General features: G+C 40.7%; 1 protein-coding gene and 1 long non-coding RNA gene across 4 annotated transcripts in view; one reads left to right on the forward strand and one right to left on the reverse strand.

The window, feature by feature from the left end:
- The first annotated feature begins 24 nt into the window (after positions 1–24).
- Positions 25–7,358, forward strand: LOC110474626 (uncharacterized). 3 transcript variants are annotated; one of them, XR_002466108.1, is made up of 5 exons: positions 25–207; positions 615–742; positions 1,428–1,622; positions 1,840–1,934; positions 6,846–7,358. It is a non-coding gene; the product is annotated as an uncharacterized LOC110474626 (long non-coding RNA). The 3 variants fall into 3 exon arrangements; XR_002466109.1 differs by having other exon boundaries at positions 1,444–1,622; XR_002466110.1 differs by lacking the exon at positions 1,428–1,622.
- A 316-nt stretch (positions 7,359–7,674) lies between these two features.
- Positions 7,675–14,115, reverse strand: part of CHN2 (chimerin 2) — a 158,384-nt gene continuing 151,943 nt past the window's right edge. Inside the window, exons 12-13 of the mRNA XM_021538178.3 lie at positions 13,182–13,287; positions 7,675–9,525 (exon numbers count right to left, since the gene is read on the reverse strand). Coding sequence (XP_021393853.1) covers positions 9,354–9,525; positions 13,182–13,287 — 278 coding nt within the window. The 3' untranslated portion in view covers positions 7,675–9,353. The remainder of the gene's footprint in view (positions 9,526–13,181; positions 13,288–14,115) is intronic.

Raw genomic sequence — 14,115 nt, forward strand, 5'->3', positions numbered from 1 at the left:
CCGTGGGCGGAGCGGCGGCCCGGCCAGCCCCGGGGCCGGGCGGCTCCCGCTCACCTGCCCAGCTCCCGCGGGGTGGGGCGGAGGGGCCGCCCCGAGTCCGCGGGGCTGCGCGGAGGAGCGGCGGTGTCCCCTCCAGGGAGACCGGGCGGTGGAGAGACGGGGGAAGGGGCAGAGGAAGAGAAGGAGGAGCAGGCAGCCTCAGCGCAGGTGAGGCAGCGCCGTGAAATCCGGGGCTGCCGAGATGGATGCGGTGTTGCCACCGTGCGTGGCTGAAACAAAATATCACTGCGTTTGTTTGTGCACGTGATGGATGTGCGTGGGTGGGTATTTTAGGGCCTTGAAGAAAATAGAATTGTGGTTAACTGCCCTTTAAAAAATGAGTGGTGCTGTAGGTCATGCGATGTAGTCTGTTTACTTGTATTCGAGTTGAATTTGTATTGGGACTTTGACTTTCTGTGTGGTGATGGATATATGACCATATAAACGACTTTGTCTTTTTTCATTCGAAAAAATATTTGTTTGTGCCTCACCATGTGTTAGAAGTGATTATTTGTTCTTTGGAGAACTATGCCATGTAATATGTGTTTGATTCCTAATGCCCTTCCCATCAACAGTGAACCACTCAAGAATGTCTATGATGATGCAGAAGAGTGTGTGAAAACAGCATATTTCAGCCGCATCTTCTTTTGTGGATCAGCTTCTGCTACTTGCAGCTTCCCTGAATAGCCCATAAAGATAAGAGGTATGGAAATTGGTGAATGTGGGTTACTGAGGGAGCGGAGCCTGGGGCATGCACTTACATTACTCTGTAGATTGCCCTCTTCAAAGGAAAAGGCTTTTGGATAGGGAAGCATACACTTGAAAGTGTACACTCCAAATTGCCTAGCATATTAATTAAAATCAGCAAAAAAATTCTATGGAATAAAGCACAATCTTCCAGTGATAAAAGATGGCCTTTACATTCCCTCCTAACAAGTAAGCAACTAACATTTTCCAAGACACAAAGCGCCAGGACATCAGTCTCTCTTGGGCCAAGGACAGTAGCAGACCACAGGGTCAAGTTTCTCCTTGTGACTGACCTACTGCTTTGCTACTTGTATCTGTAGAGAAAGAGAACACCAGCATCCTGAGACACCCATCTTGTGTCTCAGGAAAGTGCCTGGGAAAAAGGGAAATTTTGTCAAAATAAAGATAGTTTTTATTTATAAATGCTTTTTTCACAGAAAACATTGCTGGTTGTCTTTTATAGCTTTCACTCTGTGAATGGGCTTATACAAAACATTTAGTATTTATTTTATTTTGAACACCATACACCTAACTCTTAGCTCACAAAATGCCAAACTTACATTCAATCAGTGGGTTTTAATTTTCAGTTAAACCCATTTCAATGAGTCCTAGAATGAGAGATTTTCCTTTTTGACTGACAGCAAAGTGTACTGACAGCTTTCCAGTGTACTGACAGCAGAGTCTACTGAAAAGAGAGAGGCAGGTTGAGAAGCTTTGTAAGAGACATGGGAGTGGGAGGATGCTGCCTGCATGAGTCTGTGGTGGTGCAGGAGGACAGCAAAACCTGCTCTGCTTTTGAAAGTCACAACATGCTGTTCCACAAGACTGTCACTAAGGTTAGTGTTTATACCAAAACAACTCTGACAGTGAAAATGTGTGCTTCTCCCTTTCTTGCTGCAATAGTACTTGTTGCATTCTTTCAGTATACATGTATTTACAGTGTTTATTTAAACAGAAAAGTAAATAACATATTGCCTATTTAAATGCATGGAAGTTGGATAGCACATTCATTTAATAAAACTGCTGCAGTCAAATTCTGTCCTGTCTTTGCAGGAGGCCAGGATAAAAAGCAGTGGGGTTCTGTACTCCCAGCTAGGGTGGATGTGCAGCGTTGTAGCAGATGCTCCAGTACACTGCAAAATAAAATGGTACGGCCTTTTTTACATTATAATATGCTCCTTTTGTGTACAGTTGAACCATATTGATATAAGTTTCTTCATAATTCTTCAGGTTCTCCAAAGTTCAGAAATATCCTGGTATTTTCAAGACTTAGATTCTAAAAGACTGATTTTAATGTCAGTCCACAAACTATTATTTACAGCCCCTAATTGTTGTAGTGAATGAAAAAAATAGTGCTTCTTGCAGTTCCCACTGTCCTTTTCCCAAACTTTGCAGAGTCTACTGTGCTCATGTTGAAACTGGGCTCTGGAAATCTTGGATTGCCAAACCACACCCTTATCTCATTGTTCTGAGGGGACCCATCTCTACTGGCAGGACAAGAGAGGCACTGTCCACTGCAGACATCAGCCTTCCCAATGCCATGGAACCCTTTGGTTTCCAAATCTCTGATATTAAGTGCAGTTAAAATTATACCAAGGGGACTCCCAGAAGCATAACATGCACTAGTGAATATTGCTATCAGAACTTTCATTTACCCTGAAACCCCAGATCATCCAGCAATTATACTGGATATTTGAAACTTGGGTTTCTCAAATGCTGATGTTAAGGCCAAGAACATGTTCATGCCAACTGAAAAGAGAATGGCACTGGCACCTATAGATAGCAGAGCTCTGCTAAGGTCCATATTCACAGCAACATTTAATGTTTGTATCTTCAACTTTCAATTAAACTCTTAACCCTGCCCTGATATACAATTGAGCAATTGGCTCATAGAAAAAAAAAATGCAACGCTGATACCTGCTGGCACAAGTTGGCCCTTTAACATTCAGCAATAAAGCCAGTTCTTGGAACTCCTAAGTCTCAGAGCCTAAATGTTACATTAATTTAAACCAATGGACCTCTGTGCAAAGGAAAAGATCACACAAACAAATGTCTCCCATCTGTGTCAAGCTGCCAATTCAGAAGAAGCCAGCAGTAACTTAATTTCTTGTAGATTCAGATTTCCATGTGCTAGCAGCATCTCAAATCTTAGCATTCTCATAATAACCACAGGAAGGACTCAAACCATTTTATGATGGGCAAGAACATTTTTCCCTGTTGACACCAGGCTGCTGCTCAAGACTGTGGAACTGCAGATTTCATTACCAGTCTATGTCCGCCCTACCAAAAGAAAAAAAAAAAGAAAAAAAAATATTACCAGGGCATGGGTTTTAACCCTGCACCCAATGTATTTAGCCTATTAGTGGTGACTCCCTGGCATAATTTCAAATTTGGGCCTCTGTCTGTATGTGCGCTGGTCAGGCATGGTTTCAAGGCAGTGGGAGCAAAGGATTATTCCCCTTAAGCAGAATGGATGAAATTTAACAAATTTGTCACCCTCCCCAACTTTATTGCAACAGGGTTTGGACCCTCCAACACTTCAGTTCACAACCATTCATCATATAACAGTCTAGGACATACATTGCACCATAGCCTCTGGGTATGAAAGCAGCAGTTAGATGGGCTGAAACACAGCCCTTGCACAATTTTTGAATCAGTGCCTCTAGATAAAAAATGAGCCTCAAAGGCCACAGGTGACACTGAGAGGACCTCATTTAAGTACCATGTAATATGAACAGGGCATGATTGCCTTGACTCCATTTTATTGGCTGAAGCAGATGTAGTTTTAAGTTTTTTGATCTTACCTCCAACACTAAGGCAGACATCATCCTTATTTACATGGGCCTTGTGAAGGTAGCTCTGTGAAGGGAACTAGTCCTGTAGCAAGTTGCTGGCTTAGTGCTAGTGCTCATTCTCATTTAATAGGAAGTTCAGCTGCAGGAATAAATCTGTCTCAGAACTCAACAGGTTCTGAAACTTTACCTAAAACACTATAAGGCCCAAAACTTCATCAAAACAGACTATAAACACAGCTTCTCAAATTTTCAGTTCCCAGCCAGACTCTGACACCAAGCCTATACTTACATTTGTATGTCCAACAGCAGTCTGATTCTTTGAATCCCAAACTCTTAAAATTTGTCTTCTCTTTTACCCTTACAGTATCTGAAAATAAAACCAAGGTCCTATTCCTTCAGCAGATTGGAAAAATATGGATATATATGGTGATAATACCAGTACTCTTCCTAGTTCTGAAGGCCTTGCAAAAAAAGTCTGTTCGTCCAATATCCCTATTCTTAACTAGGGAATCCATGCACTGTATGGAAAGGCAGATCATTAGTGATACCAACATGCTGCAGTTCTCACAACTTTGGGAACCACTCACTCATTAAGGCTTTAGATTTCCAAGGTCTGTCCCTAATTCCTACTTTAATTGTAATTGTGACACTCATGTCTGAAACAACAAAAACCCCACCATGAACAACAGCTCCTTATTGACATTATCCCTACAACACCATTCCTATTCCCAATACTGAAGGCTGTGCAGTTTGCATGATAAGTCTGGTTCTTCATTATTTGGATTACTAATGTAACCCTGTTACCTATGGATGTTATGACCTAAGGAGCCCAGTCTCCTGAAGTTCTTGGGCAGCAGCATGTGGTAATTAATAGGATTTTTATGTACATTGGTCATCATTTGTGCCCTACAGTAGGGCAGAAATTAAGGCTGGCAGCAATTTATGCTCTTCAAGATCTAACTCTACTCCTCATTATAACAGTCCTTTTAGTGGTAGCAAATGGCTCATACTTTCAAGAAAAGAGAGAATATTTTGACTGGCACCTTGTCAGGCTCTGCAATGAAAGCAGCTTCCAGTGGCAACCTTGGTTTGTGCCATCCCCAAATCTGCTGCAAAATGAACCCTGACAGTTTCTCTACTTATAAGCAGCTGTTCATTTCTACTGTAGCTTGCAAAGCACTTGTTCCCTCTGACAAAAGATTTCTTCCTAACTGCAGTCCTTAAAACATCCTGCAATAATCCATGTCCTTCAGGCTTTGAATTCCCAGTCCTGGCACTACCTGTATCATCAGCATAATTATATTCAGAACACCATGCCTTTAGAGAAAGATAATGTAAAGTATGGCCCCATATAAGATCCACTGATGTCCTGAATCTGCAGGCCCTAGAGCACTCAGCAATAATCTTGGTTCCCTAAGGTTCAGATTCCTGAATCTTAACTGTTTTCTTTAATCAAGGAATTAATCTCTACAGCCAAAGACCATAAGGCATATTGATGCTCTCACTCTTATCTCTATTAGCCCTATAGTCTTTTCATTCCCTTTAGATAGCTTAGGGATAACAGTGTAATTCTGCTTTGAAGATCCAGTTGGATGGCATTCTTCTTGCCTAAGTGTTTGTGAACTACCTTCCTACTCAAAGAGTTTTTGTGCTTGTGGTCCCTGGTTATGAGTAGGGGGTTTATTGGCACTTCAATATTTTTCCTCTCTTTTCTGCAGAACTTCACTCTGTACTTGTCAATAAGAGAGATAAGATGGTCAGACTGGCTCCTGCAGGGGGGTTGCAGAGGAGTTAAACTAGATAGCCTTTAAAGGTCCCTTCCAACCCAAACTATTCTATGATTCTGTGATCCTATGATTCAGTCCATCTATTTATTATTCCAGGTATTTTCAGCATCTCTCCAAGGTCTCACTAAGCCCAGAGTTTAACCACACCTGCAATCCCTTCTCCCTCCAGTGTACTGGTTTTCCCAGTAATACACAGCCCAGGTCTGTCAAAAACCTTGTTTCAGAAGAGACCCCAAACCTGATACATTCCTTCCCAGAGTCTTGGGCTAAGTGCCCCTGCAGCACTGCCTCTGTCAATAAGACTCAAATGTTGTGTGAGGTTTGAGAATGTTATGTGGGGGAAAGTGTAGTCTTACCTCTTCTTTAGAAATAAAATGAATGTGGTTCCTATTCACCCACCTTTGTGCTGTGTTAGACTTGTTTTGTAGCTTAAACTGACCTCAGCTTGCAAAGCAGAGTTGAGAACAAAGCTCTGTCTTCTTTGTACTTTGTAACTTCATGTTAAAAAAAAGTTTTCCATACTATGCACTTTGTTTCTCTTTATTTCCCCTTCCCCCACAAACTTTTCTCCTTCCTCAGTAATTTCTACATCCTTTGTCCAATTCCAATAGTATTTGACAGCAGGAGAGAGATAATTAAGTTTCTCAGCAACTGGTGTCTGTGTGGAGGAGCCCTGAGCTGGTGTCTCATTTGAGGAAACCCTTTGACTGATCCTGTCCGTGTTCCCATGCCCTCTCAGGACATGTATGCTTTGGAGTCAGACTCTGAGCATGCTGCCTCGTCTCCAGCATGGTGGTTTCAAGAAACAATTCCCTTGCTCACTTCCCTGGTGAGTTCCAAATACTTAAACCTGACAGTAATGAGTCTCACAAAGAAGAGATTTCAACTGTTCCACAGCACTCTGGAAAGCTACCACCTTACAAACCATTAACATAACTTTGATGCAATGTTTCACTGATCGTGGCTAAGACACTTTATGCTTTATGGAAGGCAAGTTGTCTCCCCCCGGCTGCTGTGAGGGAGTACAGAGTGGCACCCAGAACATGGGGAAGGTTGAATGGCAGATGGGAATTGGGAGTGGGTGGCTGCAGGAGGGGACTTGCTGCTTCACCAAAGGCCTTCTCCAATAGCTGGAGGGGAACAAGGTTTCTGCTGAACACCTGGCTGCAGGCAGGATCCACTGCAGTCAGATACTGGTGTCTCACCTGCCCCCATGGTACAGAACTGCCTTCTACCTGAGATGAAATGACCTAGCCAGGAAGTTACATGGGCTCACACACAGCCTCCTGGAGCAACTTTCAAAGGACTCTTACTACTTGCTGCTAGTGCCTCATGTGAGATAAGTCATCATGCCCTTGCTGAATGCTTTGAAGCAAAAGGAAGGATTTGGTTTAATCCAGTCTGACCCATTTTTTCCTCCTGTGTACTGGATTATAGGTTTCCATTAAAGGTAAACATGATTTTTCTATTTTCTCAGCAGTCAGTTCTGCAGAGGGAAGTCTGCTGCCTTTTCACTTCCTCGAATGGTGAATCTGAAATAGTCTGACCTCAGCTGGGCCACTCAACCCCAGGTGCAGCAGTGATGGCCACAGCAAGTCCGACAGGAGATGAAGCAGACACAGCACAAGGTGGCTCTAATGAGGTGTGGAGGGGACAGGGGCTTTATCTCCGTGCTCAGTATGCATAGAGGGTGCCAGACATTGGTTGATCAGTTAGCCAAGTGAAATGTGAATAATTTTGTAGATGTTTGTGTTTTAAGTGCAGAATCATATTCATCCCTCTGTCCAACAGATTAGAAACTGCTTTCCAGACACTAAGCATAGGTGCTTCTAGGCACACTGCCTTGTACTGTCATCAAATTCTTAAGATGGGACATGTGTTGGAGATTCCAGATGGTGAGACAAGCTAAAGACACCTGTGTTCTACATTAAAAAAACAACTCATAATTGAACTGACCAGAAAAAAATAAAGAAAACCATTGTTAGTCAAATGTTTGTGTTCAAGTCTGTGGAAAAATACTCTGTTGGCATTGATTCTGGGATATTAATTAGATTGATGTTGGGATTCATTGCTTGCTTGAAGTTTTGCATAGAGGTGGTTCGTGGTTCAGGGTGGTCTCTGGAAATAAGCGTGTGCATGTGCTTGGCTGTGGTAGTATGGGCAAACTAGTGCCAGTCTGAAACTGCGACATGCAGTAAAACTGTTCTAAATTTTTGAGCAGGAAAGTTTCCAGCAATGTCACAATGGTAATTAGCAATTGATTTTTGTTTGGCAGCTTGCCATGTAGTCAGTGACAGACACCAAAACTCTTTTAACACATTTAATGGGATTTTTCCTTCCATTTACACTATCATAAATTACAAAGCATATTTCACTTCACAAAATAAAACCATTTCCAGATCATTTTTATGACAGTATTAAGTAGTACGTAACCTACAACAAATAGTCCTGTACAAGGCAGGAGGATCTATGGAAGTATTGGGAACTCAGACTATTTAGCACTGGCTCTGCAATCTGGGTTAATCTATCTAGCCCTTAGTTATTTCTCTAGAAGACAACAAATTTACAGTCATACCCTCTACCTCTCTTCATTATCATAGTTACACATATTTTTCAATTTGAATAGAAACATGTGCTCCCTGAAATAATTCAGGAAACTGCATCACTGAGTTACCAAGCATATGATACAAATGATCAAGATGAGGGAGTATTAGAATTTTTTTGTACTGAAAATTGAGTTTGGTAGTAAAGTATGTTGATTTTTCTATGCTTGCAGAAACATTTCATGCTGAGAAACAGTTTTAACATTAGGAATAAGTTGCAGTTAGACTACGAACCCTGTAGGTCAATGTTTGTGAGGGGAGAAAAATATTAAAATTTGGTAATAATTAAATTTACCAGCTCCCACATGTCCTACACATTCTGTCTTTTTTTTTTTTTTCTAACAAACCATCAGGAAACACATTCAAGATAAATACCTACAATTTTAGCAGATTTACTGTACATTTATAAATAGAGAAACATGACAAAACATAAGTCAATTTTTACAGAAAAACCAAATCCTTCATCATTCACCCAAAAAAGTGCTGACTTTCAACAAGGCCAGAAAATATCCAGTGTCCCAGCATCACGTAACTTATATATTACTGTAATCCAAGTAAATCTGGCATGTGAAACTGATACTACCACCAGGACTTAAAAAAAATTCTGAAGACCTTATTTTACATGGGAAAAAAAAAAAAAAAAAGAGAATATGCTATATATTTTGGGAAATAGCAAATAGCTAAATGTATACAATCCTAGAATGCTAGTGCCTAAATGCAAAGAAACCTAAGGAAAGCTGAAATATGCCCAAGAAAGGTATTCACCTTTAAAACACTTGCAATGGAAGAGGTATGTCAGGATAATACTGCATTAGTGGCAATTGTTTTCAATATATCATAGCAAAAATGCAGGAAATAATTACGTGAAAATAATCAATGCACCGCATTGATTTATAGTTTGCTAAAATAAAATGCCATTCTTTCAGCTAGGTAAAGTAAAAATATCTTTATAATATAGGTTCTGTTTCACAATTGACATATATAATTACTTCTCATGAAGAAGGAAAGGTATAGGCATATACAAGTAACACTGATTAAGTACCTTTTTGCTTCTCTAGCCATATTAAAATACTTTTTGTGTTTCTTAATAAGTTAACAATAAAATTGTTTGAAACTTCTCAAAAGAAATATACATCTGAGGCAAGGCAAAAGATACAAGGTAAGAGGATTTTTTCTGACCTTCTTTTTCCCTTCTACAAAGAGGCATATGTCTATGAGACATAGGCTTTCCCTAAACATTTTGGCATCCATCTGCAACTTTGCAGAAATTGAAGTGCAGTCAAGGAACTCTTCCTTTCTGTTTAAAAAAATTGAAAGAAATGTTGTTTTTACTTCATACTAATTATATTAAAACAAATGGCTTTGAAGATATGCCTCTCTGACTAGAAGAGAACATCTTCATTTTCTATTAAAATCTGCACAATTAACTTCTGGTACCGCATGTCATTCAGTGTAGTAAGGGTACTGTCCTCTGGAGGTCTCATTAGAGTAGGTCCAAACACTATTCCCAGGTTTTCAGCATTCATAAAATTCTCCTTTTCATGCAAGGTAACCCTAAAATAGGAAAAGAAAAAAAGAAAGAAAGAAAGAAAGAAAGAAAGTAGTTGCTTACTTCCCAGAAAAAAAAAGAATATCTGCCTCTTTGTCTGTAGTCTTGTTTCACATCAAGCATTGGTATGTAGACATTTTTCATTATTCTTGATACAATAACTGTTTCACACATTGTTACTTTTCTGTATTGTTTCTATATTGTTACTTTTTCACAACAAGTACAATGCAGCTGCAGTGGGACTTTTACTGAGATTTTAGCGATTTTTACTGCCTTTAAACACCTCTCATGGGCCTCCTCAGTGATTTTTCCATGTGACTGTCTGTTAAGGTGTAAGAATTAGTGGCAATTGCTTTTTTAAAAGCATAATCATGATTTAAATAATGATGTATGGAGCAGTCCTCTATGCTACAGTAACTGCAGTTCTCTGGCAGGTTGTGCTTGGTGTGTATCACATAGGGGGTAAGGGTGTGCTCCACAGATACAGGCATGGATTTTCCTTAGACTACCAATGCTCCCAGACATGATTCCAGCCTGCAGGAACCCACCCCTTCGCATGGATGTTCTGCCTTGCTGGCTGCCTCAGGCCATCCAGGATCTGAGTAATTCCAACTCCTTGTTACACTTCAGGAGTAGGCTGAACCCTGCACCTGCCTGGAGAGGTGGCTTGCTTAAATCGGGTGCTCTAAATGCCATTTATCCTTGACAGAGAGCAGAGGCACTTCAAGGAAGAGCCCAGGTTGTTTTGCTTGCTGACATAGGTCATATAATGTAAATACAAGAATAGATGGACTGCTTGTGGCTGAAGCAAAGAAAGGTCAGCAAGGATTGGCCAAGCTGTAGAGAAATCATCCCTGTCTGGAAAATCAGGCCTGCTGGAAAATGCAAGGTGTTCTCAAGGTTTCCCTCCAGGCAGCAGTGCTGGATCACATCAGTGTTGTCCTATTTGAGTGGCATATTGAGTTCAGTCCTGAGAGTGCTCTTGCACTGTGGTGTAGGACAACCACATTCCACTGATCCATCATGGTCCTTGATCAGTCATGGACCAGACATTTCCTGTGAGAAGTACAGCCTGGATAAGGTTTCACATTTCCTTCATACAATTACTCTGGCAGGGTGAAGCACGTCTAGTTTTGGAGACAGCTCTCCTGGCAACAGCTGAGGCCTTCCCTAGCCACGGCAATTCCCAGCTGGATTCACTGATGCTGTCACGGGAGCACAAAGTGGTTGAAATCAGAAGTACTCTGGTCTTCCCTTGTTTGCAAGGCACTCATATGACTTGGTTGTGCTTCTGCTGTCGTCACTCGGCAAAGAATGGCTGTCACAGAAAAATGCTGCTCCTCTTTGCTTTCAGGACAGAAATCCATTAGTGCCCCTACTCACAGATACATCCTCATCTTCTAGCACATATATTAGCTGTGCTTTGCAAAGAGCAAAGACAAACCAAGGCTGTAAAGCTGAAGCCACCTCTACCTTGAAGCTGAAGCAAGTGTACGTCTGACACTCTGCTTTCCCTCTGTGCATGTATGCAGCACAGATGTTCAACAGCTGTGCAAAGCTACATGGATCTTACTAGCACCTCTATTCGGGAGTGTGGGGCTTGCTGCACAGCTGGGGTGAACACAGAGAAGATTCAGAGCTTGACTGCAATGTCGGTGTGGATGGAGTTGTATGTATTTCACCACAGGGGGGACTGCTCATGCTATTGCATTTCCTTCAATTTTGAGCAAAAAGTTATCTGGAAAGTAATTAACTGACTGACAAACTCATTTTTTGTTGCTGATGTTGTCCTCTGCTGGATTTTCCTGTGCTTTTAACAACAACTCTGGAGTTTCTTTTCAATTGAGAAACAGCAGTGGTGTAGATGCTGTGACCCTGCAGTCACAGCATAGACTCCCTTATACTGGTGCATGTTTTATCCATGCAGGAAGAGTCCTAGGGGGTTGAAATTGGAACTCTGTGTTTAATCTACAGAACAGCATAGTCTGAACCTTAATGATTCTTTCCTTTCACATTCAAATCTCTCCAACAGATTCTCCAGAGGAACTGATGTACACTTGATTTCCATGTAGACACCAAAAGCTACAATTTGGGAATGGAGAGGAAAGTCATTGCATGAGTTGCAAATATTTGAGAGAGGAAACCTAATTAGCACTTCAGACTCTTTCTGCCTCACCATTAGTTCAGCTCAACAGCTGAACCAAAGCCTGGACTGCAGTTCTTGAGAAGCAGGAAGGTTAGTCCATACATGTCTATTAAAAATTTGCTGCCACGATATGAAAGTATTGATTCTGTGTGCAGGTCACTTTTCTACAGCCTCCACAGGCCTTCTTAAAAGCTAATGTGAGTCATCATCAGTTGTCCGTGGATGTGTACTGACAAAGGTGGGTATTTGCACATCTCATTCCTGCAGAGTCCAGAGAAGCTCCTGCATGTCCAGGTAATGTCCCATCAAGGGGAAAAATTACTCAGTTGTAATGACCCGAACTGATTCAAAATGAAGAAAAGCCTCTCCATAATGAGAACCTGATAAAGCATGAAATTCACTTCACAAAAGTTCTCTGATGCAGCTTTATGTGAATTGAGGCCTTTTTAGGCTGGCATTAATAGTGCGGAATAGTGCCGATGAAACCCAGGAAGTACTCCACATTTACGGCTGTGTTGCAAATAGTGGGACAATTAAGAAGAGATCAGTGATTTTCTGAATAAAAGGTCAGGAGCTTTTTTCCTCCTTTTCCCCTTTTTCTGTTTTTTCCAAGTAGCAACTGATTTTAACCAGAGACAAGGAATAACTTGGCCAATATAGCCATAAATGAAGGCCTACTTTGAGTTACTTTGAAGGCCTACTTTGATACTCAGCTTCAGGTTTTAAAAACTGACAAAGACCTCTTGAGGCATGTAAATACCCAAAGCAGCAAAGCAGAGTTAGTATAGTTTTGAAAAACAGTTTTGCTTGAAATTAATGGAAGTGATGGACCCTCTCTGGAGCAGTCCTTAATTTTTCTAGATACCTAGCTGAAAACTTGGAAAACTTGCGAGTACTCCTAAGTACCTTAAAAAAATAAATTTGAAAATTCTGTATGCCTTATGAAGCTTTATGAAGCCCCTCATGGATGTCTTATGTATACCTAAAGAAGCTTTGGAAAGCAAGCGAGGCAGAACTTGTTTAAAACCAGGAGAGATATAACTGGGACCTGTATTACTTTTACTAGTCATATTAAAATAGGCTCTTCTTGGTTCTTGGCTTCCTGTGATGTAAGGAAACAACTCATGAGATAGCTCTTTCCTTTTAGGGCTATTGTTCAAAATGACAAAACAGGAGGTAAGGGGAGGCAGAAGCAAAACATGGTCAAGTGCTGCTTCACAGCAGCACATCTCTGGAGTACCCACCACTGGGCATTTTTCAGATATTATCTGCCTTAGAGAGTCGTGACAAATGTCAATTAACTCTTGAAAGGTTTGAAATAATAGGCCAGAAAAAGGATCTATGTGGACAGCTTATATGCACTTACACAAACAGCTTGTCTGCTTATCTGTAACAGTATTGGTTTAAAGGCAGTGCCCTAATGGAAGCTTTATTAGGACTTTCTGTAATATTTATCTTTCAAAGCAGAAAATTGTTAAGCTCTTTAAGAATTACTCTGCATGTCAATTAACTCACTTTTTGAGATGAATCATTAGGTATCTAAGTGTCTCGTAGTGAGCAGCAGGGAGTAACATCAACACTTCATGTATTGCTTCTAGTCGTTCATCAGGATTGGCGATTTCTGTAAAAACACCAAACAGGATTAATGTTAATAGGGCTTTCCATGTGCACACAGCAATAAATCAGGAAGATAACTTATTATTATGGAATCATTTACAAGCCATTGACTGTGCTTGCAGGGATAAATATTGCACTCATAAACGTGATGCTTATCAGCAATTTCTGCATCCTCAGGAAAAAAAAAAAAAACATTTTAAAAAGAAATCACCAACTAAGACCTCTCAGGAGATATCTCCATAGTCTGTAGCTCTGCCTACAGGTCAGTCCGGGTACAGTACCCAAGCTTTATTAAGTGCTTCATAATGCCATTCTGCCCAGAACTGCCTATTTAAAATATTACAAAAGATTACTTTCATTAGCCTTCAAAACTAGATGAGAGTGTAGATATATGACTTTAGGACACTATGCTTGAATATGTAGGTTTAGCTAGAGAATGAAATGGCATGGAATTACTGCAAGATTTCTCAATGTATTTAAATATGTAGGTATCGATACCTGTATATACTGAGCATCAGTGCTCATTTAGAACTGTTTGTCAATCTCTCTAAAACTTTGAGCAGGATTTACACTATTTTTTTATCTTGACATACAAAAAGACATTGAAACCACACTTTCTGATACTTGTTGGTTATTTTGATACCATGCATTTGCTTTTATTTTTTTAACATGCGTGACATCCCATCTGATGAACAACCAGGCAAGAGCTTCATGTGAATAAAGGGCATGGCAGAGAAGGAATGAAGACAGCACCCATTTTCCCAGTTTTTTTTCTGTCCTTTCCTTTAATGTGGACAGCTTTACAGATGGGAAATGTAAATAAAGGTTGGTA

The sequence above is a fragment of the Lonchura striata genome, chromosome 1 (assembly GCF_046129695.1).
Source record: "Lonchura striata isolate bLonStr1 chromosome 1, bLonStr1.mat, whole genome shotgun sequence".
Taxonomy (NCBI): domain Eukaryota; kingdom Metazoa; phylum Chordata; class Aves; order Passeriformes; family Estrildidae; genus Lonchura; species Lonchura striata.